The sequence below is a fragment of the Nomascus leucogenys genome, chromosome 20, assembly GCF_006542625.1.
Source record: "Nomascus leucogenys isolate Asia chromosome 20, Asia_NLE_v1, whole genome shotgun sequence".
Lineage (NCBI taxonomy): Eukaryota > Metazoa > Chordata > Mammalia > Primates > Hylobatidae > Nomascus > Nomascus leucogenys.
Genome location: NC_044400.1, coordinates 38850791 through 38873508, shown reverse-complemented (window position 1 = coordinate 38873508; position 22718 = coordinate 38850791). Strand labels below are relative to the sequence as shown.

At 36.8% G+C, this 22718-nt stretch overlaps 1 protein-coding gene across 4 annotated transcripts in view; it reads right to left on the bottom strand.

Annotated features, from left to right (window-relative positions):
- CORIN (corin, serine peptidase) overlaps nt 1-22718 on the bottom strand; it is a 251914-nt gene that overhangs the window by 176968 nt on the left and 52228 nt on the right. For all 4 annotated transcript variants that reach the window (XM_012499842.2, XM_012499841.1, XM_003258417.4 and 1 more), the window contains one exon: nt 1929-2136. In XM_012499842.2, the coding sequence (XP_012355296.1) occupies nt 1929-2136 (208 nt within the window). The remainder of the gene's footprint in view (nt 1-1928; nt 2137-22718) is intronic.

Here is a 22718-nt window from a genome sequence, read left to right as displayed (position 1 = left end):
ATATATGGAATCAACCTAAGTATCCACTAACCAATGAATGCATAAAGAAAATGTGATACACACACACACACATATATATACAATGGAATACTATTCAGCCATAAAAAAGAAAAAAATCCTGTTATTTGCCACAACATGGATCAACCTGGAGGACACTTTGTTAAGTGGAATAAGTCAGGCACAGAAAGACAAATACCACAGGATCTCATTCATATATAGAATATTTAAAATTTGATCTCATTGAAATAGAGAGTAGATTAAAGGTTAAAAGAGGCTGGGGAAGTTCAAGGGTGAAGATTGGAGAAATGTTGGTCAAATGACACAAAATTACAGTTAGCTAGGGGGAATAAGTTAAAGAGATCTTCTGTATAGCATGGTGACTATAGTTATTGATAACATATTGTATTCTTAGCTGGTCATGGTGGTGTGTGCCTATACTCCCAGATAACTGGGGGGGCTGAAGCAGGAGGATTGCTTAAGCCCAGGAGCTTGAGGCCAGCCTGGACAATATAGCAAGACCCCATCTCTAAGGGTGTATGTATATATACACAAATATATACATATATACACACATATATACACATATTAATGTATATATACACATGTATGCACACATATATGCACACATACATACATGTATGTGTCTGTATATATATGTACACACATATGTGAATATTTGTATGTATATGTGTATGTGTAGTATTCTTAAAAAATGCTAAGACGATGGATGTAAACTATTCTCACCACAAAAGTGGTACAATGTGATGTGACGTATTTGTTAATCAGCTAGATTTAGCCATTCCATCATGTATGTATACTTCAAAACATCATGTTTACACAGTAAATGCATGCAATTTTATCTGCCAATTTAACATAAATAAGAATTCAAACACACAGAAAAAAATGCAACTTATTCTTGTATTACTATTCTAAAACTTTGTAACATTTTAATTCAGAAAATAATTGATGTTATATGTGAATAAGTAATACATGCTTTGAAATTTTTTTAAGTGCATACTTAGTATTTCAAAAATTCCATGATATACTTTTGATTGATGTACTTATTGAAATTATCCCTGATCCTGTTTGATATTGTGCTGGATAGCCTCTGTCTATCTCTCTGTGTCTACACTTTGCCCTTCTTGCCCTGCTTTGCCTCCCAGTGTTGAGTGGAAGAACCACCCAACATCTATGTATGGTTGACACTTGCTTTAAAGTATAAGATTTGGGACTTTTGAACTGATGAGATTTAGCTGAGATTCTGGATCTCATCCACCATGCTCACATGAATTATGCACCCTTGTCTCTGGTTGTGGATGAGTTCATTTGGTGAGAGGCACTGGCAGATGGGAGGGTGGGAGGTGAGTGAGGTCAGGGTATTTATCCTTCCTCCTCTCTCACTGCAAGACTGAAGGGTTGGCAGTGGCCGTGCTCCTCTGCCTAGGGTCATAGCACCTGGCCTGTCCGAGACCCTTTACCCACAGATACAACTCTCTCTAGGTGCTACTGGCCATTATTCCCCTTCAATCTTGGGTGGTGGAACTGTATCCCTGTATCATGAGACCCTGCTGCCTCCCATCACTTATTTGTTCTCTTAACCCTGCCCACAGCTCCATAAATAGTCTCTTCAAGAAACTCTCTTATCACCCCTTTGAGTGTGTTGTCTGTCTTCTGCTGGATCCTCACTGGAACAGCTATTATGGAATTCTTCTGATAGCATCAATCTAACATTGTGAATAATTTTTCCCATAAATAAAATTATTCCAGATTCTCAAAACATTTCTATTTTCAAAGAATTAGAACTAGCCATGACTAATGTGGCTAATAACAACCAAAATAAAAGGGAGTCGTTTGGATAATTTTTTTTCTCCTAGGACACTTCTGCTATAACCAACTCTTATCACTGAATAATCTGGGTTCCGAAATACCTGTCATCGCCATCAATGATGCACTCAGGGAAGGCGAGGCTACAGCCAAACAGCATGACATGTTGATAGCAACTGAGGCGATGGAGATATGTGAAAAACCTGAGGAACTTCTCCATTTCCATGTTTCTGACAACTGAGAGGAGAGGTGTCAGCGTGGAGTGGTAGGGCAGCATATGACACTGGTTGTGGGTGATGTTCATGCAGGCACCTGGGAAGTAAAGACACGCACATTTAAGAGTGGACACATCAGAAGTATATGTTTGCAAACTCATTTAATATTTGTTTATAAGATAAAGTATACTTATCGTAAGAAAAAATTTAGATATGCAATCATACACATATGTGCATGTAAGTATGTGTATGTGTATGATAATGAAATCAAGCTACAAACATTTACAGAGGAAGAGCATTCATGTCCTGGGAAAATGTGTGGAAAATACATACTCTTCATACATATCTGGTAGGCATATAAACTGCAATCACCTTTTCTTTTGGATCACAGCTGGGCAGGGCAATATGTATCCAAAAAAATCTTTTCAACATGCATATTCTTTGACATTGTCAAGTCATTTCTAGAAACTTATCCTAAGGAAATAATCATATTTGTGAATGTGGATTTATCTACGGGGATCTTGATCTTTGCATAGTTTACAATTTTTAAAAGATAGAAATCATCTAAATATTCAGCAAAAAGAATTGTTCTAAATATATGGAACAAACAATAGAATATTTAATTTAGGTCCATGAAAGATGCTTCAGAAGACTATTTAATCACAAGGGATGATGCTCATAATATAATGAATAAAAGTAGGAAGTCACAAAACAATTTGTATGCAATGATCTTGTTTTAAAAACACACAATTATGCAAAGATTTGTAATCCCGCCTATGTCAACAGTTCAGGAGCAGCTCAGAGCCTCCGACATCATCTTCTCCCATAGTTGGCTCTTTCGGGCACCACCACATCCATGGCTTTTCCAATGACTTCATGCCAGAAATTTGCCCGGTTGACCCCATATAAACAAAAATGTTGGCATGCGTTCATATGATGGGATTTTAGGAATCGACCACATTTTCTTTTTTATTCCTTATTCTCTTGTCTGTATAAAGATTCATTGCTTTTATTGTTGCTGCTTAAACAAGATTCTCTTATTCACAATTATCTCAGTTTCAAGACCCAGTTACATGAAATCATATCTATATTATACATGAGAAAACTCAATTTTTAGAAGGCTAAGAAATTTGCCTAGAGGTGCATAGCCACTATGTAGAAATTTCAGATCCAAAACCTATGTCTTCTAAGTAATTTCCATTACTTACAGCTAATGTAGAGGGTTATGTTAAAAATAGTTCTTAAGATAATTCTTAATGGTTCATGAAAGGAAGAGGCTAAAAAGCATATAATGACATGTCACAAGGTCTGTATGTATAGTAATATGTAATACACCCGTACATTTTGACCACATCTTTTTATCAGTTTTAATTACATTATTTTATTTAGGGGTTATCAGCTTTTGGGCTTATGCTCTTGATGGAAGCCCATATTTGAAGCAATTAGTATACCAAAAGGCTCATTCCCTCCACCTAGCCAAAGAAACCACTGAATATTAAGAGATCATTTAAAAAATGCAAGATAGAAAACATCCTAGGGGCTGGGCGCGGTGGCTCATGCCTGTAATCCCAGCACATTGGGAGGCCAAGGCGGGTGGATCACGAGGTCAGCAGATCGAGACCATCCTGGTTAACACGGTGAAACTCCGCCTCTACTAATTATACAAAAAATTAGCCAGGTGTGGTGGCAGGCACCTGTAGTCCCAGCTACTCGGGAGGCTGAGGCAGGAGAATGGCGTGAACCCGGGAGGCGGAGCTTGCAGTGAGCCGAGATAGCACCGCTGCACCCCAGCCTGGGCAACAGAGCGAGACTCCGTCTCAAAAAAAAAAAATCCTAGGAATTTTCCCATATTAGCATTTGGGGAGCTTCATCGTTTCCTTTACTGCTGCATAACATTCCACTGTATGTTGTACTGGGATTTATTTAAGCAATCTCCCTTTAATAAATATTTGGACTGTTTTTAACTTTTTGCTATTATATTGCTGTAATAAGTAACCTGTACATATGCCTGAGATGTACAATAGATTCCCAGAAGTAGGATTGCTGGGTAAACGGATAAATGCTTTCAGAATTCTGGTAGCTATTGTCAAATTCCCCCATCATCGAGAAGTACCATTTTGCATTCTTGCCAACAATGTATGAGGATGTCTGCTTTCTCAGTCTCACCAACAGAGGACAGTGTCAAACTTTTGGATTTTTGCTAATCTGATGGGTGAAAAACTATATTGTAGGGTGATTTTACATTTGCATTTAACTTGTTGCCAGTGAAGTTGAGCGCCTTTTCATATATTTAAGGACCATTTGCATTTTGTCTTCAGTTTCATATGCTTGGAAGATTTTTCCTACTGACTTTTAGGGGTGTTTTTTCTACTTTTATAAGCTCCTTATTAGGGAGATTAATATACTGAAAATACTCTAACACTTTTTCTTTAGTTTTGTGGTTTTGAAATTATTTTAAAGAACTAACAACTATATAATCATTTAATAGATGAATATATTTTATTCTACTTTAATCCAGCTGTTGAAATATTTAAAAGGGGCTTTCTTTGAAAAGTAGCCAGTTCAGAGGCAGAGCTCAAAACCGAATCTGGAGTAAGGTATGATAATATCTGACATTTCAGTACCCCTTTAGAGTTTACAAACCACTTCTACCCTTATCTTTTAAGGTTGTATTAGTTAGGTTTGGTTTGGCTGTAGTGAAGGAAAACAGAATATGACATTGCTCTAAGCAGAACAAAATTTTTCTGCCCTATAAAAGTCTAGATGAGTGGTCCAAGACAGGAATTGGATCCCGTGGTGCCAGAAACATAGGCTCTTTATGTAGCCCTAACTTCATGGCCCAAGATAGTGAAATCTATGGTCCAGACAGAAGGGTGGAGAAGTAGTAAAGAGGACAAAGGCACACACTCTTACTATTTCTTAAGAACAATTCCAGCTGCTACAAGACCCTTCCACATATATCCCATTATCCAGAACGTGACACATGGCCACATCTAGTTGCATGAGAGGCTAGGATTATTCCAGTTTGACATGTGCCCAGATAAAAATGGGGAGTGGGATCAATTACAAATGAAGGAGAATGAATACTGGTGTTCAACCAGAAACCTCTGCCAGAAAAATAAGTAGAGAAGGCATCATTATACTCATTATAAAAGAAAACAAAGGCCGGGTGCAGTGGCTCACACCTGTAATCCCAGCACTTTGGGAGGCTGAGGTGGGCAGATCACAAGGTCAGGAGTTTGAGACCACTCTGGCCAACATGGTGAAACCCCATCTCTACCAAAAATACAAAAATTAGCCGGGCATGGTGGCGGGCGCCTGTAATCCCAGCTACTCGGGAGGCTGAGGCAGAAGAATTGCTTAAACTCGGGAGGCGGAGGTTGGCAGTGAGCTGAGATCACGCCACTGCACCCCAGTCTGAGCAAAAGAGCAAGACTGTGTCTTAAAAAAAAAAGACACAACTATTTTCCTATTAAAGATGTTTGATTAAGCACATATCCTCACTCCCTTTCACAAAAAAAAGAATAGTAAAGGGGAGAAAAACATAAACTCATAACAGCAAACAGCATGGAGAGGGGGCTTCCATCAGTAGATAAATATTTTTAGCAAATTTCTACCAGCCAAAAAGAGCATGCAAGAAATTTTGAAGTTTGTGGAAGAGGATGAAGTCAATCTGCCCAGCAGAACCTAGGAGAGGTTCTGGGCTTGAGTTGTCAGATAAGTCAGAGAAGAACAAAAACTGGAACTAAAAAAGGGAGATATTAAAGATCTGTATATGAAAAAATTGCTCCTCACTCCACCCACATGCACAGAATACAAGACAGCCACGAAATTACCACCATTAAAAAGAAAAAAAAAGAAAAATATTCATCTCTCTCTGAAGAAATTACACAAAGATCTGAGAACTGAGAAAGCTGGTATGGCTATTGGTACCACAGATAAGGTTAATAATAACTGAAAATGTCACTCTGAAAAAATAGAAATAGTTCAAGACAGAAGAGAGCTTTAAACAAAATCATCAATAACTTCAGAGTAAAGTGCCCATGTAATTTATCATCCTACCTAAGAAAATTTACAGAAGTATAACAATGAGTTATTAATAGCTATGCCAGGAAAATAAATACAAACCATGACTGTCTCCTATGAGCCAAGATATATAGATTTAAATAGGTATTTCATCCATAAATGAGAATAGGATGCTAAGAAAAAGAAAACTCAGAAGAGAAAACCTTACAATCGACATCACATAAATGCAAAGGATCATAAGAGATTACTATAAATAATTATACACCAACAAATTAGATAACCTAGAAGAAATGGATAAATTTCTGGGCACGTACAACTTAACAAGACTAACTCATGAAAAAACAGAAAATCTGAACAGCCCAATAATGAGAAAGGATATTGAACCTGTCAGGCCTCTGAGCCCAAGCTAAGCCATCATATCCCCTGTGACCTGCAAGTATACATCCAGATGGCCTGAAGTAACTGAAGAATCACAAAAGAAGTGAAAATGGCCTGTTCCTGCCTTAACTGATGACATTACCTTTGAAATTCCTTCTCCTGGCTCACCCTGGCTCAAAAGCTCCCCCACTGAGCACCTTGTGACCCCCATCCCTGCCCTCCAGAGAGCAACCCCTTTGACTGTAATTTTCCACTACCCACCGAAATCTTATAAAACGGCCCCATCCCTATCTCCCTTCGCTAACTCTCTTTTCGGACTCAGCTCGCCTGCACCCAGGTGAAATAAACAGCCTTGTTGCTCACACAAAGCCTGTTCAGCGGTCTCTTCTCACGGATTCGAGTGAAAGAACCAGTAATAAATAGTCTTCCGTCACAGAAAAGCCCAGGACCTGACGTCTTCACTATTAATTCCACAAAACATTTAAAGAACTAATATCAATTCTTCTCAAACTTCCAAAAAACTGAAGAAAAGCGAACATCTGTAAACACATTTCACAAAGCCAGCATTGCCCTGATACCAAAGCCAGACAAGGACACTACAAGAGAAGAAAATTACATGTTAATAACTTTGATGAATATAGATACAAAAATCCTCAACACAATTCTGACAAACCAAATTCAACAGCACATTAAAAAGATCATTTACCATGATCAAGTGGAATTTATACCTGGGATGCAAGGATGTTTCAACATACACAAATTAATAAACGTGATACATCACCTTAACAGAATGAAAGACAAAAACCATACGACCATCTCAAAAGACAGAAAAAACACTAAAACACTTGAGAAAATTAAACATCCTTTCATGATAAGACCTTCAACAAATTAGGTATAGAAGAAATGTACTTCAACACAATAAAGGCCATCTACGACAAACCCACAGCTAACAACATATGCAATGGGAAAAGAGAAAAGCCATCCTCTAAGATCAGGAAGAGAAGAAGGATGCCTGCTCTTGCCACTGCTGATCAACATAGTACTGGAAGTCCTAACCAGAGCAATTAGGCAAGAGAAAGAAACAAAAGGCAATCAAATCAGAAAGAAAGAAGTTAAACTGTCTCTGTTTGTAACAACATGATCTTATATTTAGAAAAACGTAAAGATTCCACAAGGAAACCTGTTAGAATAAGCACATTCAGAAAAGTAGTAAAAGTAGTATTTTCAAAATCAACATAAAAAATCAGTTGTTTCAATCAGAAATGAAGGAGAGAAAAATAAAATTAAATTAAAAATAAAAATAAACCAGTTCTGCTTTTATACATTAACAACAAACTGTACAAAAAAGAAATCAAGAAAACAATCACATTTACAATAGCTACAAAAAAAAATACTTAGAAATAAATTTAACCAAGGAGGTGAAAGATCTTACACTGAAAATGATGAAGCATTGATGAAAGAAGTTAAAGGAAACACAAATAAATAGAAAAATATCGTGTATTCATGGTTTGGAAGAATTAATCTCATTAAAATATTCATACTACCCAAAGTGATCTACAGATTCAGTGCAATCCCTATTATAATTCTAATAACATTTTTCAAAGAAATACAAAAAATCCTAGAATTCATATGGAAACACACAAAAAACAAATAACCAAAAAAAAATTCAGTGAAAAGAAAACTGAAGGTTTCACACTACTTGATTTCCAAATACACTATAAAGCTATAGTAATCAAAAAAGCATGATACTGGCATATAAGCATAAAACCAATGTAACTGAATGAAGAATCCAGAAATAAATCCACACATTGATGGTCAATTGATTTTCAACAAAGATGCCAAGAATACACAATGGGGAAACAATAGTCTCTTCAATAAACAGTGTTGAAAAAACTGGATATAAAGATTTAGAAGAATGAGATTAGTCTTTTATTTTACACCATACACAAAATTAACTCAAAATGAATTAAAAACTTACATGTAAAACCTAAAACTATAAAACTACTAGAAGAATACATAGGGGGAAAGCTCAGTGACATTGGTCTGGTTAATAATTTTTTGAATATGATCCCAAAGGCAAGGGCAACAAAAGTATAAATACACAAATGGGATTACATCAAACTAAAAACCTTCTTCACAGGAAACAGTCAACACAGCAAAGAAATAACTTACAAAATGGGAGAAAATATTTGCAAACCATACATCTGATAAGGGGTTAATATCCAAAATACAAAAGGAATTTTATTTAGTAGTTAGGAAACAATGACTAAATTTAAAAGTGGGAAAAGGCCCTAAATAGACATTTCTCAAAAAAAATACATACAAATGGCCAACAGATATATGAAAAAAAGTTCGACATCTCTAGCCATCAGAGAAATGCAAATTAAAACCACAATGAGCTATTACCTCATACCTGTTAGGATGGCTAGTACTAAAACAAAAATAAAAAATGAAAAAACAGAAAATAACAAGTGCTGGTGAGGATGTGGAGAAAAGGGAGCACTTGCACACTGTTGACAGGGTTGTAAATTAGTATAGCCATTATGGAAGACAATATGGACATTCCTCCCTAAAAATAAAAATAGAATTACAAAATGATCCAACAACCCCGCTACTGGCTGTATATCCCAAGGATGTAAAATCAGTGTGTTGAAGAGAAATCCACACTCCCATGTTCACTGCGGCATTATTCACAACAGCGAAGATATGGAGTCAATAAAAATGTCCATCAATGGATGAATGGATAAAGAACATGTAGTATATACACACAATGAAATACAATTTGGCCTTTAAAAAGAAGGAAATCTTGTCATTTATGACAAGATGGATGAACCTAGAGAACATTATGTTAAGTGAAGTCAACTAAGCACGAAAAGACAAAAACCACATGATTTCACTTATATGTGGAATCTTAAAAAGTTGAACTCATAGAAGCAGAGAGTAAAATGATGGCTACCAGGGACTAGGGGTATAAGGGTGAGGATTGCAATATGTTGGTCAAAGGATCCAAAATTTCAGTTAGACAGGAGAAGTAAGATCAAGCGACCTATTGTACAGCATGGTGACTATGGTTAATAAGAATGCCCTGTACACTTTGAAAATTGCTAAGAAAGTAGATTTTAAGCGTACTCACCCCCCAAAATTATTTGAGCTTAAAAAATAAAAAGAGATCCAAGTGATGTTACAACAACTTTTTTCACATTTCATGTAAATAAAGGCAGCATTTTGCATTGGGAAAAAATGGGTTATGAGCCCTCACAGAGGGACCAATTAGACTGGAAATTTTTGGTGCCTGTTCCTGGTTGTACCAGGAAGTCAACTCAGGTCAGGACTACATCAGCAGAGTGGAATAATGAAGGTCATTCTCCATTCTAGATAATTCACCTAAGAAGAAACATTTTGCCAGAATGATTTCTAGGAAAAACCAATTTGAAAGGATATCGTGTACTTAGGAAGATCTGTAAGAGGGTTACAGTAAACTAAGAGAAAACATAAAACTGAAGACAGGGTCTCTCCATGAAGATTTAAGCTTCTTTTTTTAACTTTTATTTTAAGTTCAGGGGTACATGTGCAGGTATATTACATAGATAAACTTGTGTCATGGGGGGTTGTCATACAGATTATTTCGTCACCCAAGTATTAAGCCTAGTACCCATTAGTTATTTTTCCTGATTCTCTCCCTCCTCCCACCCTCCACCCTCTGATAGACCCCAGTGTGTGTTGTTTCCCTCTATGTGTCCGTGTGTTCTTATCATTTAGGTCCCACTTATAAGTGAAAACATGTGGTATTTGGTTTTCTATTCAGGTCTTAACTAACTGTAAACCAAACCTAAACATAGTAACTATTCTACTTCTCATAAGAGAAAATCAGGAAACAAAATATGCATTTTTTAATGAGTGATTTATAACATTTGTAAAAAGTCTTCACAGACATAGTGAAGGCACAGTTAAGCCAATATCTTGCTAAGTTATACAAAAATATGTATGTATTTTGTGCAATGCCATGTAAATTATCAGAGTTAAGTAAAAGCTAGCTATTCTTGCCAAGAGAAATATGAGGTTTGGGAGTTTATTTTCTATATAATTGTATATATTCTAGACTAAACGCTTTTTAATGCACCCCGATTCTCTTGGTGATGTATTTTGCCAAGCTTCAAGCTTTCACATTAGATAGATAGATGATAGATAGATAGATAGATAGATTAGATGATAGATAGATAGATAGATAGATAGATAGATAGATGATAGATAGATAGATAAATGTCTTTATCTTATTCCTAAATGCACATTCATACTTGGTTTTAAGATGTTTAAATGATAAGGCTCATAACCTGTTGCAATTCATTCATTCAAGAAACTATTTACTGTGACGATGCTTTAACACAGTGAGGGGTCAATATCTTTTTGTAAATCAATTATTCACATTCCACAGAATTAAGTGAGATTTAACATTGCAGCTGTAGCAGCATCTGTCAGGCATTTTTTACAAATTTTGAAAGAACTACACCTTGCCCCATAAAATCATCCATCCTAGAATTATGAATGAATAATAACAATAATTAAAATGTATATAGTGTCTTCAAGTTTGTTAAACACTTTTCTATACATAGTATGGTGGTTCCACAGTCTGATTCAAAATCCTGGCTTACTATTTTATATTTCTGTGGCCTTTGGCAAGTTATTGAACTCCTCTGTTTATCAGTTTCCTTATCTGTAAAATGGAAATAATAATAACTGTGTAATAGGTTTATTATAAGGATAAAACAATGTTTACACAAGGTCCAGCACATGGTATGTGATATAGAAGTTTTTGCTATTATTATTATCTCATTTGTGACTCACAAAAACTCTGTGAACTAGACAGGGGAGAGATTTGTATCCATGTTACATAGGTAAGAAAATTGAGGCAGAGACAGCAAGCTTTCATTCTGCTTTTTTCTTCTGGATTCTATAATGTATCCATTTATAAAGGGAATAATTTTTCGTTTATATAGGAACAAAATTCAAAGTTGAATTACTTAGTTTTGCTTACTTGTACAATAAAACAATGCTGGGAGTTATAATTTCTTTTAAAATAGTAAGCATTTTAAAATAGTAGTCATTTAAAAATACGTATTGAGTCTCTATTATACAAAGGCACTTAGTACTATAGAATTTTTAAAAAAAAAGAATTTGGAATTAGACCACATTTCACATATTTAGCCAAAATTTAACACATATAGAAATTATTTGTTTTTCATGCCAACAGTGGTAAAAATAAATTCTATAATGATGAGAGTATAAAAAATTACTTACTGGAGCAACATGTTCAATAAGGAAAGGATTTATTGTAAAATCCACTAGCTCACTAGTGGTTGTTTTAAATTTCACCACTCATGAAGGTGATGAGATCTCAGTCGACTTTCAGCCCTACATAGTTTATTGGGAATCTCATTTAGTAATAGTTAAGATTTGAGTACGGGAGTAATGAATTCTAGAACTAACAGGGCAGGTTTGCATACCAAAGCCTGGATTATACCAGCTGGGTATTGTGGTCCTTAACGTATTGGTAAAAGGCTCATTTAAATAACGCTCTCTAATTCAGAATCCTCTAAACTTAAAATCGATCATAAGTCAGAATCAAGTTGGGCAATTGTTTACCTTTTTACTCTCTGACTCTGCAAAGGAAGATTTTATGAAGAATAAGATTGTAAGGAAAGGCATGTTGTACATACTCAAAAGGAAACATTTAAAATGAACTTCTAGTCTCCTAAAATACACATAAAACACGTCATTTCTTTCTTTTAATAAATATACCTTTTATCTTCTAATAAATATACCTTCTAGGTATATTTAGTATATAAATATATACCTAGGTATATATATTTACTAAAACCAGGTTCATTGATTTGAAAGATAAAAGGTATATTTATCTTTTATATTTATTATTAATTACTAAAAGATAAAAGGTATATTTATTATATACCTTTTGGGGAGACAAACATTCTGTCCATAAGATTGATCTATAATTTTCATTTTCATATTGTCTTTGCTTTAAATATCTGGTTTCTACTTGATTCAAAACTACCTATCGGCATTTTCTATTTTCTCTAAAATATTTTGCATTTAATGGTGATTAATTGTTCCTTAAAAGTGTGATAAAACTTGTCTATTAAACTATCTGGGATTTTAAAATAAATTTTTAAAAGTAAGAATGATTTTTATATAGTTTTAAAACTACTGATTATGATGGCAGCAGTGGCCCGTCTGGAGATGCTGCAAAGATGCCAGCTGCAGTGCGGGAGGCATGGCCAGGGCTGCATGCTGCATTGGCCGAAGTCGGTGGCAGCGGGGAACAGGTGGCAGCCCCACCCCCTTCTGAGTTGGCAGGGCAGGAGCCCTGCACTCCCGGGTGTGGAAGGATGTTTAGTTCATATTATTAAACGTGGTTTCTTTCTGGGTAGGGGAATTTGGAATGATTTTTTTTCCTTCTTGCTTTATGCTTCCAGTTTTCTATATTGTTTAAACTAAATAGTAGATATATAATTCTGATAAGTAATAAAATTATTATTTTTAAAAGAGCTTTTAAAATAAACTTAAAAACATGACCAGCTTCTCTGTCGTAAGTCTGGCTTGTTTTTGGTGAGGGATGTGGGAGTCAGTACGAAAGGGAAATTGTAGTACATGAGTCAAAGCAAAGAGGAAAAGGGAGCAAGTAGAGTCTTCCTAACCTCTCTGGCTAGTATTTTCTGAGTTCTTATCATGTGCCAGACTGTAAGACTAGCCCCATTGACAAGTCTTGCAGTAGCTTCTTCTATAAAAGCAGCAGCAACCTCAACAAAGAAGGAAATCCTGCCATATGATACGGTATGCATGAAACTTGAGGACATTATGCTAAGTAAAATAAGCCAGTCACAAAAGGGCAAATACTGCATGATTCCACTTATCTAAAGTATCAAACATAGTCAAACTCATAGAAGCAGAAACTGGAATGATGGTTGCCAGAGGTTGGGCAGAAGGAGAAATGAGGAGTTGCTAACCAATGGGTATAGAGTTTCAGGCATGCAAGATGAATGGGCACATTAACAAGTGTAATGTATATTCAAAACTTTGTTAAGAAGTTAGATTTCATGTTTTCTTTTTAACAATAAAGAAATTAGACAGAGGACAAGATGGCCGACTGGACACATACAAGTGGAACGGCTCCCCTGGAGGGACTGAGATGACTGGCATGCTTTTTTGTTGTTGTTTTTTTAAAAATTGTCTCATTTATTATCTTTCTTTTTATTCATATATACTTTAAGTTCTAGGGTACATGTGCACAACGTGCAGGTTTGTTACATATGTATACATGTGCCATGTTGGTGTGCTGCACCCATTGATTCTTCATTTACATTAGTTATATCTCCTAATGCTGTCCCTCCCCCCTCCTCCCACCCCACGACAGGCCCCAGTGTGTGATGTTTCCCCATCCTGTGTCCAAGTGTTCTCATTGTTCAATTCCCACCTATAAGTGAGAACATGCGGTGTTTGGTTTTCTGTCCTTGCGACAGTTTGCTGAGAATAATGGTTTCCAGCTTCATCCATGTCCCTACAAAGGACATTAACTCATCCTTTTTTATGGCTGCATAGTGTTCCATGGTGTAGATGTGTCACATTTTCTTAATGACTGGCATGCTTTAAACAGATCTTCAGAGGGAAGGTGCTGAGAGTGGATGGAGGGAAGACACAGAAGCTCACCTGAAGAGGGAGAAAGTTGGCACCTGTAGGGCCAACTCTACTGGGAGGTTGATGGCGTTTGATGCGTCCCCAGGCATTTTCTGCTTCACTGCTTCTCATGATTGGCTGTGATATGACTGTTTGGCCAGTACCCAAACTCTAGAATAAGCCAGAAAAACTCTAGGAAAAAACTTTAGATTTAAGGTTTCCATTTCTATGGATTTAGGGTTTTGTCTTTTGTTTTTTGGGGTTTTTTTGAGTCAAGGTTTCACTCTGTTGCCCAGGCTGGAGTGCAATGGTGAGATCTCAGCTCACTTCAACTTCAATCTCCCAGGCTCAAGTGCTTCTCCCACCTCAGCCTCCCGAGTAGGTGGGACTACAGGCACTCCTCACCATGCCCGGCTATTTGTATTTTTTGTAGAGATGGTTTTGCCATGTTGCCCAGGCTGGTCTCAAACTCCTGAATTCAAGTAATCCACCCACCTCAGCCTCCCAAAGTGCTAGGATTTTGGGGAGTTTTTTGAGTCAAGGTCTCACTCTGTTGCCCAGACTGGAGTGCAATGGTGAGATCTCGGCTCACTTGAACTTCAACCTCCCAGGCTCAAGCTGCTGCGTGTGGCATGAGCCACCACACCCAACCAGGTCTCCATTTCTTTCCCACAGCAACCTCCCATATTATTCATTTAAAAAAAATTTTCATTAACTTTAAAGGACATATTATATGGTAACATAGTTACTGTGGCTTAACAGCCATTAGGACATCATAAATCAGTCTCCTGCAATGTACATTCTAGAGGATTATATTGAATGAACATCTATAAACATATAGCCACAACAAAACAAACTCTCTGAGCTTGAGTACTTAAAAAACAATGGAGGAATTTGGAGGCAATTCCAATGAGAAAATTACAAAATTTTATATCTCCCACTTCCTGAGGTGATAACATTCCCATTAATACCTGCAGCAGCAACGTTGGCCTTCCCATACTCTACAGACAAAATTGAAAACTAAAGGCTCTGTTCAATTGATTCAAGATAATTATTAAATTTTAAAATGAAGCAGTTTGATCTGTTTAAAAATAGAAGCTCTAGGATAGACCTTTAAATTAAAATATATTTTTGTCCTTGTAAAGAAAACTTTACGAAAAAAATGTTGTATTTATTATAGAATTAAAATGGTATGATTAGCACTATTATATTTTAGAAAAATAAAAAGAATTGAAATCGATCATGTTTGCTTTCTGAACCTGTCTTATAGAATTTCTCACTTTATTTCTCAAGTTGTAAGAATATGTTCATGTTGCAAGGAAGTTAGTAGATAACTGGCTGCTTGGGGACAGGACTTCTGTCTTACCCATCTATATAGTCCATAGAGCCAAAACCCGCAGTATGACATCCAATAAATAGCTGCTGATTAACAAATGGTGCTTCACAGAATATTAACCTAGATTCTCCAAAATTTGAGACATCTCATACAATTTAGAAAAGTACACAGGTATGAGAATGGGTTTACACAGCTTAATATGATTATAAACAAGTACTATACCATAAGTCTTATTAATTCAAACACCAGCCAGGCACGGTGGATCACGTCTGTAATCCCAGCACTTTGAGAGGCCGAAGCAGGCAGATCAAGACATCAGGAGTTCAAGAACAGCCTAGCCAATATGGTGAAACCCCATGTCTACTAAAAATACAAAAATTAGCTAAGCGTGGTGGCACACACCTGCAATCCCAGCTACTCGGGAGGCTGAGGCAGAAGAATCGCTTGAACTCAGGAGGTGGAGGTTGCAGCATGCCAAGGTTGCGCCACTGCACTCCAGCCTGGGCGACAGAGCAAGACTCCGTCTCGAAAAAAAAAAAAATTCAAACACCACATATGAATATGAGATTAATGATCCGGAGCAGCAAAATAGAAGAATAAAATGTGTTAACACGGAAACACAAGAAGTGGATTGCATCAGATTGAACAGATGTAAAGCTTTTGGTTTGGAAAACTCATTACTCTACTCATTTCAGCTACAAGTGAAAAGGCATATTTTCCAAAGGCACAAGTAACAGCAAACAGATTCCCACTGATGGGTTTTTTGCTCTCAACACAAAATTATACAAATACCGAAAACCTGAGACAGTCAGCAAATTGAATAATTCAACATATTGAATAATTCAATATGTAATCAAAAGATTACATACAGTGCCAATTTTCTTTCAGAACCAGAGAAAAAAGTAAATTACACAGTTTGGGTTTTTTTGTTTTTTTGATTTTTGTTTTGACTTTCATCTGAGCCTTTGACTTTTAAAAGATCATTTTGACCAGTATTGTTTTTGCAATGCTGTTAACATGCTACTGTTTTGTTTGTTTTCCTTTTTTTCTCTCTGTGAATCAAAGGTATTATTAGGTTGTTCTTCCTGAAGAGGAAATTGTGATAATGAAGCTGGACAGAAAAAATTTGAGCCACAAGCCCTTTTGATGTGACTGTTTAACTCTGACTCTCACTTGCTGTATGTATTAATATGACATAAACATATAAGCTTTGGGGGCATTTGTCACCTGGGGGATATTGCAGGACTCATTTAGGAGAGAGGGTCAGGAGTCTTGCCAAGACATCTTTGAAAAGGGAAATCTAGGACTGTACCCAAAGGAAAGTGAAACAGTCACTGTTCCATTACTGCTTTCAGAAGACTAGTTGTGCAGATGACTGAGTTTGCTCTTTCTGGGAGGAACCCAATACATCCTAGGGAAAGAATCATCTAAAGATGGAATGAGGAGGAAGGGAAGGAAATCACGGAAAAGAGTAAAAGAGAGTCCCGTCTTACATTCGAGCTACTTTTCTCTCTCTAGAATTGTGCAAGTCTTTACTAGAATGCTAACAACCAAACAAGCATGCAACAACTACTTAAATGTTGCACTCATTCTTGCTTAGATGTTGCTGTTAGCCAGAAGCCCATGTCTGAATCTCATAATTGTTCTTTAAGCATAAAGGATGTCATTTAATATACAGAGGAGAGAAACCAACTGGACTTGAACAATGGGGTCTAACACTAGTGTCCACCAGAGCACATGGGAATGGTGTCTAGGGCTCATGACTACAGTGACTTTTGGAATATCACTAAGAACTTGAGAAGCAGCTTAGGCAGACTTCAGACCCTCCAAGGTACCAACAAAATATTTTTTTCCTCTACAGCAGGTGCCCATAATCAGAATCCAAAGAACCAACAGCCCCTACATAAAATTTAGGCTGTCTATGAACTTGTATGGGGAAAAAATAACATCTCCATTTCCAATAACACCCAACTGAAATTTAGTACAATTAAATTGCCAATGTAGGCAACAACTATAGAAAAAATTAGAAATCATAGATATTTCCATCAATATAGAGTTGTTACAAACATTTCAAGATATTATTTATGCTTGTCCCTATTATAAAATTATGGTTATAGGTCGGGCACAGAGGCTCACGCCTGTATTCCCAGCACTTTGGGAGGCTGAGGCAGGCGGATCACTCAAAGTCAGGAGTTTGAGACCAGCCTGGCCAACATGCTTTAACGGGTAAGAGATTTACCAGATTTCAGATATCTAATTAGACTCCCTTTCTCAAACTCTCCTCTTAGATAGTTGCCTGATGAGTAGCAATCCAGGTAAAACTCCAAGGCTCACTCCTGTGATCCTAGCACTTTAGGAGGCTGAGGTCAGGAGACCAAGACCATCCTGGCCAACATGGTGAAACCCTGTCTCTAGTAAAAATACAAAAATTAGCCAGGCATGGTGGCATGCGCCTGTAGTCCCAGCTACTCGGGAGGCTGAGGCGGGAGAATCTCATGAACCTGGAAGGCAGAGGTTGCAGTGAGCCGAGATCATGCCACTGCACTCCAGCCTGGGCAACAGAGCAAGACTCCACCTCAAAAAAAAAAAAAATCAAAAATGGTTAGAAGAAATAAAGAAGGACATTATATATTAATAAAAAGTTCAATATAGCAAGAAGATATAACAACTATAAATATTTACACACCTAATGACAGACCACCAAAATATCTGAAGCAAAAAATTGATAGAACTGAAAGAAGGCCAAGCGCAGTGGCTCATGACTGTAATCTCAGCATTTTGGGAGGCCAAGGTGGGCAGATCACTTGAGGTCAGGAGTTCAAGACCAGCCTGGTCAATGTGGCAAAACCCCGTCTCTACTAAAAATACAAAAATTAGCCAGGCATGGTGGTGTGCGCTTGTAATCCCAGCTACTCAGGAGACTGAGTCAGGAGAATCACCTGAACCCAGGAGGCAAAGGTTGCAGTGAACTGAGATCGTGCCACTGCACTCCAGCCTGGGCGACAGAGCAAGACTCCAACTCAAGAAAAAAAAAAAAAGAGAAAAAAAGAAAAGAAATAGACAGATCTACAATAATAGTTGGAGACTTGAATACCCCACTCTCAATAATGGATAGAACAACTAGACTGAAGACAAGTAAGGAAACAGAGAAATAACACAATTCCACTTCTAGGTATAAACCCAAGAGAACCGGAAACGTTTCCACACAAAAACTTGCACATGAATATTCACAGAAGCATTATTGATAATAGTTTTAAAAAATGTATATGCAACCCTAATTTCCAACAATGGATGACTGGATAAAGAAAATGTGATAGAGCCATATGATGGAATATTATTCAGCACTAAAAAGAAATGAAGTACTGACACATGCTATATCACGGATGCATTCTGAAAACATCATGCAAAATAAAAGACGGCAGATACAAAGGACCACATATTGTCTGATGCTTTTTATATAAAAGTTTCAGAATAAGAAAATCCATAGAGATTGAAACTAGATTAGTTTTGGCCAGGAGCTGAGGGAAAGGGGAAACAGGGGACAAGGAATATGACTTTTTTTCTGCAATGATGAGAATATTCTAAAATTAGATAGTGGTGATGGTCTGAAATAGAAGATTCAGGATCAGGTTATCAAAGATATGATAAGAGAACAGAACACTTTAAGCTTTCAGCACATCAGTTTACTCTCTTGTCACTTTAACTCCTCATCAAAGTTACTAGGTTATTTTATTGTGTTCCATATTATCTTTTACCAAAAAGGTCTTGGTTGGCAAAAGTTTTCCCTTTCCTTACAGTTAAATATATATTTAAATAGTTATAAAATACATAAGGAAAAAATGGTGAAAATAAAAACCAAGATACAGAATACAACCTTGAAAAAGCCCTTGCTGAAACATAGTATGAACATGAACTGTGGGCCTTTTCCTTTTCACATTATAATTTGTTTTCAAAATGTAACTAATGTTAACTCCAGAAGTACCAGATATCACATAAAGCTTATTTCACTTTCACAAAACCTAACTGTGCTACATAGTGTAATATGGGGGTATTCTGGTTAAAGCTTTACGAAATGCAGGATTCTATGTCTTGGCATGACATTAAAAACCCCCAAGAAAAATGTCTTAGGGAAAGACTATTTCTTGGTACTTTTCTTACCCAGGATATTTGGGTAGAATAGAATGAATGTCTGGCCATTGCATTTTTGGACTGAAGTATATTTAAATAGCTTTTACATATGCCAGGAATTGAAAATAACATCTTAATTTGAGCATAATAAAAGAGGAGGATAAAAATAAACTCTCTGCTAGGTGTTAATACAGATCTAAGACATTAAATGATATTTTAAGTAAAATTGGTGAAATAAACATCAAGTCGTAGAGGTGTGATCAGGCACTTCTAGCAAAAGTGATAAATCATATATTACAATTTAAAATGACTATAGTTCATTTATTTATTCATTCAGCTAATATTTTATTACACATTGATTATACAGCAATAAAAACAACAACAAAATAATCTACTCTTTCTTCTCTCCCAGAACTTAAAATTTGTTTAATAATGCTACGGCAAAGAAAACAATAAGATTAAATGATGATGAAAAACTTGAAAGAGCACTAATCTTGGAGTCCTAAGATCTGAATCAAAATTTCATGTCTACTAATTACTAGGCAATTGATACTGGATACATCAACTAATTTCTCTAAGCCTCAAATTCACACCGTGAAAAATGGGGTATGCTATTACCTGTCTGGTGTATTTCATCAGTTAATTATAAGGATCACAGAGAAAATATTCAAACATTCCCTAAAAACTCTAAAAGTTCTATAATCACAGGCTTGCATTATTACTGGAATGTATGGAAAGCTATCCAATTTCTTGCAATAAATAATTTTAGTTGATATTAACAGTATACTGAGAGTCTGTGTGGCCAGACAGGAAAGACTAATGTTAACTGTCAAGCACATTAACAACATAAAATGACACATATGCTAGGGTTTTGGCCTTTCTCCATTTAGCCATTCTAATTTGACCTGGGTTTCCTCTACATGTCAATTTATGCTCATATTCACAAGCAACGTTCCAGTCATAGGAGTTAGACAGACTTCGATCAAACTTCCAATCTGAGCAACAACTGCCACATGTTTCTTTACTCTTCAGGACATGTGTTTGTCAATCCTGTTTGAATCTTAACAAATAGTGGAACTTTCAAAATAAAGACAAATGCACTTAGTAGAAGAAAATAACAATTACTGTAATTGCAACCACATTAACTTGACTGAGTTTTTGTTTAAATTACTTCTGTACTTCTGATGAAAAACACTGTTCTTAAGAATAATGAAGTGCTTAAGACATAACTGAAAAATAAAACCTTACAATTAAACCCACGAGGAAAATAAATTTAACTTGGCATAATTCTGGTTTGCAAAAATACTGTCAGATAATGAACCCAAATCCATATGAATCACTGGTAAACACTATGCACAAGAAACAGTTAATACCTATAGGTGCTCTGTGAAACAGTGGAATCCAAACTGTCTGTCTCTTTTGGGTTGGAGAAATAGAATAATCCTGCTTTTCCTCAAACACTGGCAAACATATACTATGATAGCTAAAAGTCAACTTAATCCTTCCTTTCCTGGCTCAAAATAAAAATAAATATGCCATCTCAGACTTAAGATATGATATCCCTTCGTGAGTTTTCATGAAAGAGAGAGAAACACACAAGAAAATGGTCATGGTTGGATGGGCTTTGTGTAATTGTCAATCACATAACCTTGTTTTAGAAAGTAGAAATGAAGAGCCAAGACAACTATGGAGAAAATTCTGGCAGTGGCTGTACTGTCCTCTGATTATTTTTTATTAGCGTTGGTTGTATCACACCTAAAGCTTCTTGGCATTTTCCATACAAATCCACTCCCACCGAGGATTCTGGAAGGGCAGTAACTTTATCAAAAAGTAGAGTCACATTCCAGAGCATATCATCTGTCACCTCTCACCATCTCATCACGCCCCATGTCCACACTTTCTGTCTTTTCTCTCTCCCAGCTCTTCTGGAATAACTAACAAATCCTTCCCTTTGCCCTCATGCAGAAGAGTTTGGCACATGCCATTTTTCTCAAGATGTGATTTTTTTTTTTTGTCATTCACCAACATGTAAAATAAATTTTACAGCCAATAATAGAAGGTGAAAAGGGAAGCAAGATAAAAAAAGGACACATGAATGTCTCAAAAGTAAATAGGGGGCTGGGTGCAGTGGCTCATGCCTGTAATCCCAGCACTTTGTGAGGCCAAGGCGGGTGGATCATGAGGTTAGGAGTTCAAGACCAGCCTGACTAACATGGTGAAACCCTGTCTCTACTAAAAATACAAAAATTAGCCAGGCGTGGTGGTGCATGCCTCCCAGCTACTCAGGAGGCTGAGGCAGGAGAATCGCTTGAACCCAGGAGGCAGAGGTTGCAGTGAGCTGAGATTGTGCTACTTCATTCCAGCCTAGGAGACAGAGAGACTCCATCTCAAAAAAAAAAAAAAAAGTAAATAGGGGGATAGCTCCCATTAAATCACTCAGCATCCTGTTATTGAATTGGTCCTCCTGCAAGGGACCAACGACAAAGTCAGTGACTTGACTTAACTTATTAACTCAAAATAAGTAACTTAAAACTTCAAAAACTTCAAAGCTGAAGCGCAAACTTTCACAGATGAACCACTACAAAATCAATGCCACTATACTGGGGCAAGCAGCATAAATTTTCAGACCTCAGAAATATTGAATGGCATTGATACATTTTCATTTCTTACTCAGTCCTACCTGAACATCTGGGCTGATGGCATTTCATGTTTAAGAATAGGGCACTCAGCAGGGCGCGGTGGCTCACACCTGTAATCCTGGCACTTTGGGAGGCCGAGGTGGGCGGATCACTTGAGGTCAGGAGTTCGAGATCAGCCTGGCCAACATGGTGAAACCCCATCTCTACCAAAACTACAAAAAAAAAAAAAAATTAGCTGGGCGTGCTGGCGGGCACCTGTAATCCCAGCTACTCAAGAGGCTGAGGCAGGAGAATTGCTTAAACCTGGGAGGCGGAGGTTGCAGTGAGGTCAGATCGCACCACTGCACTTCAGCCTGGGTGACAAGAGCAAAACTCCACCTGAAAAAAAAAAAAAAACCAACAACAAACAACAACAACAACAACAAACAGAATAGGGCACTCAGCTAGGCTTACCGGGTACTGAGTGGAGATTTTCCTGTGTGACCG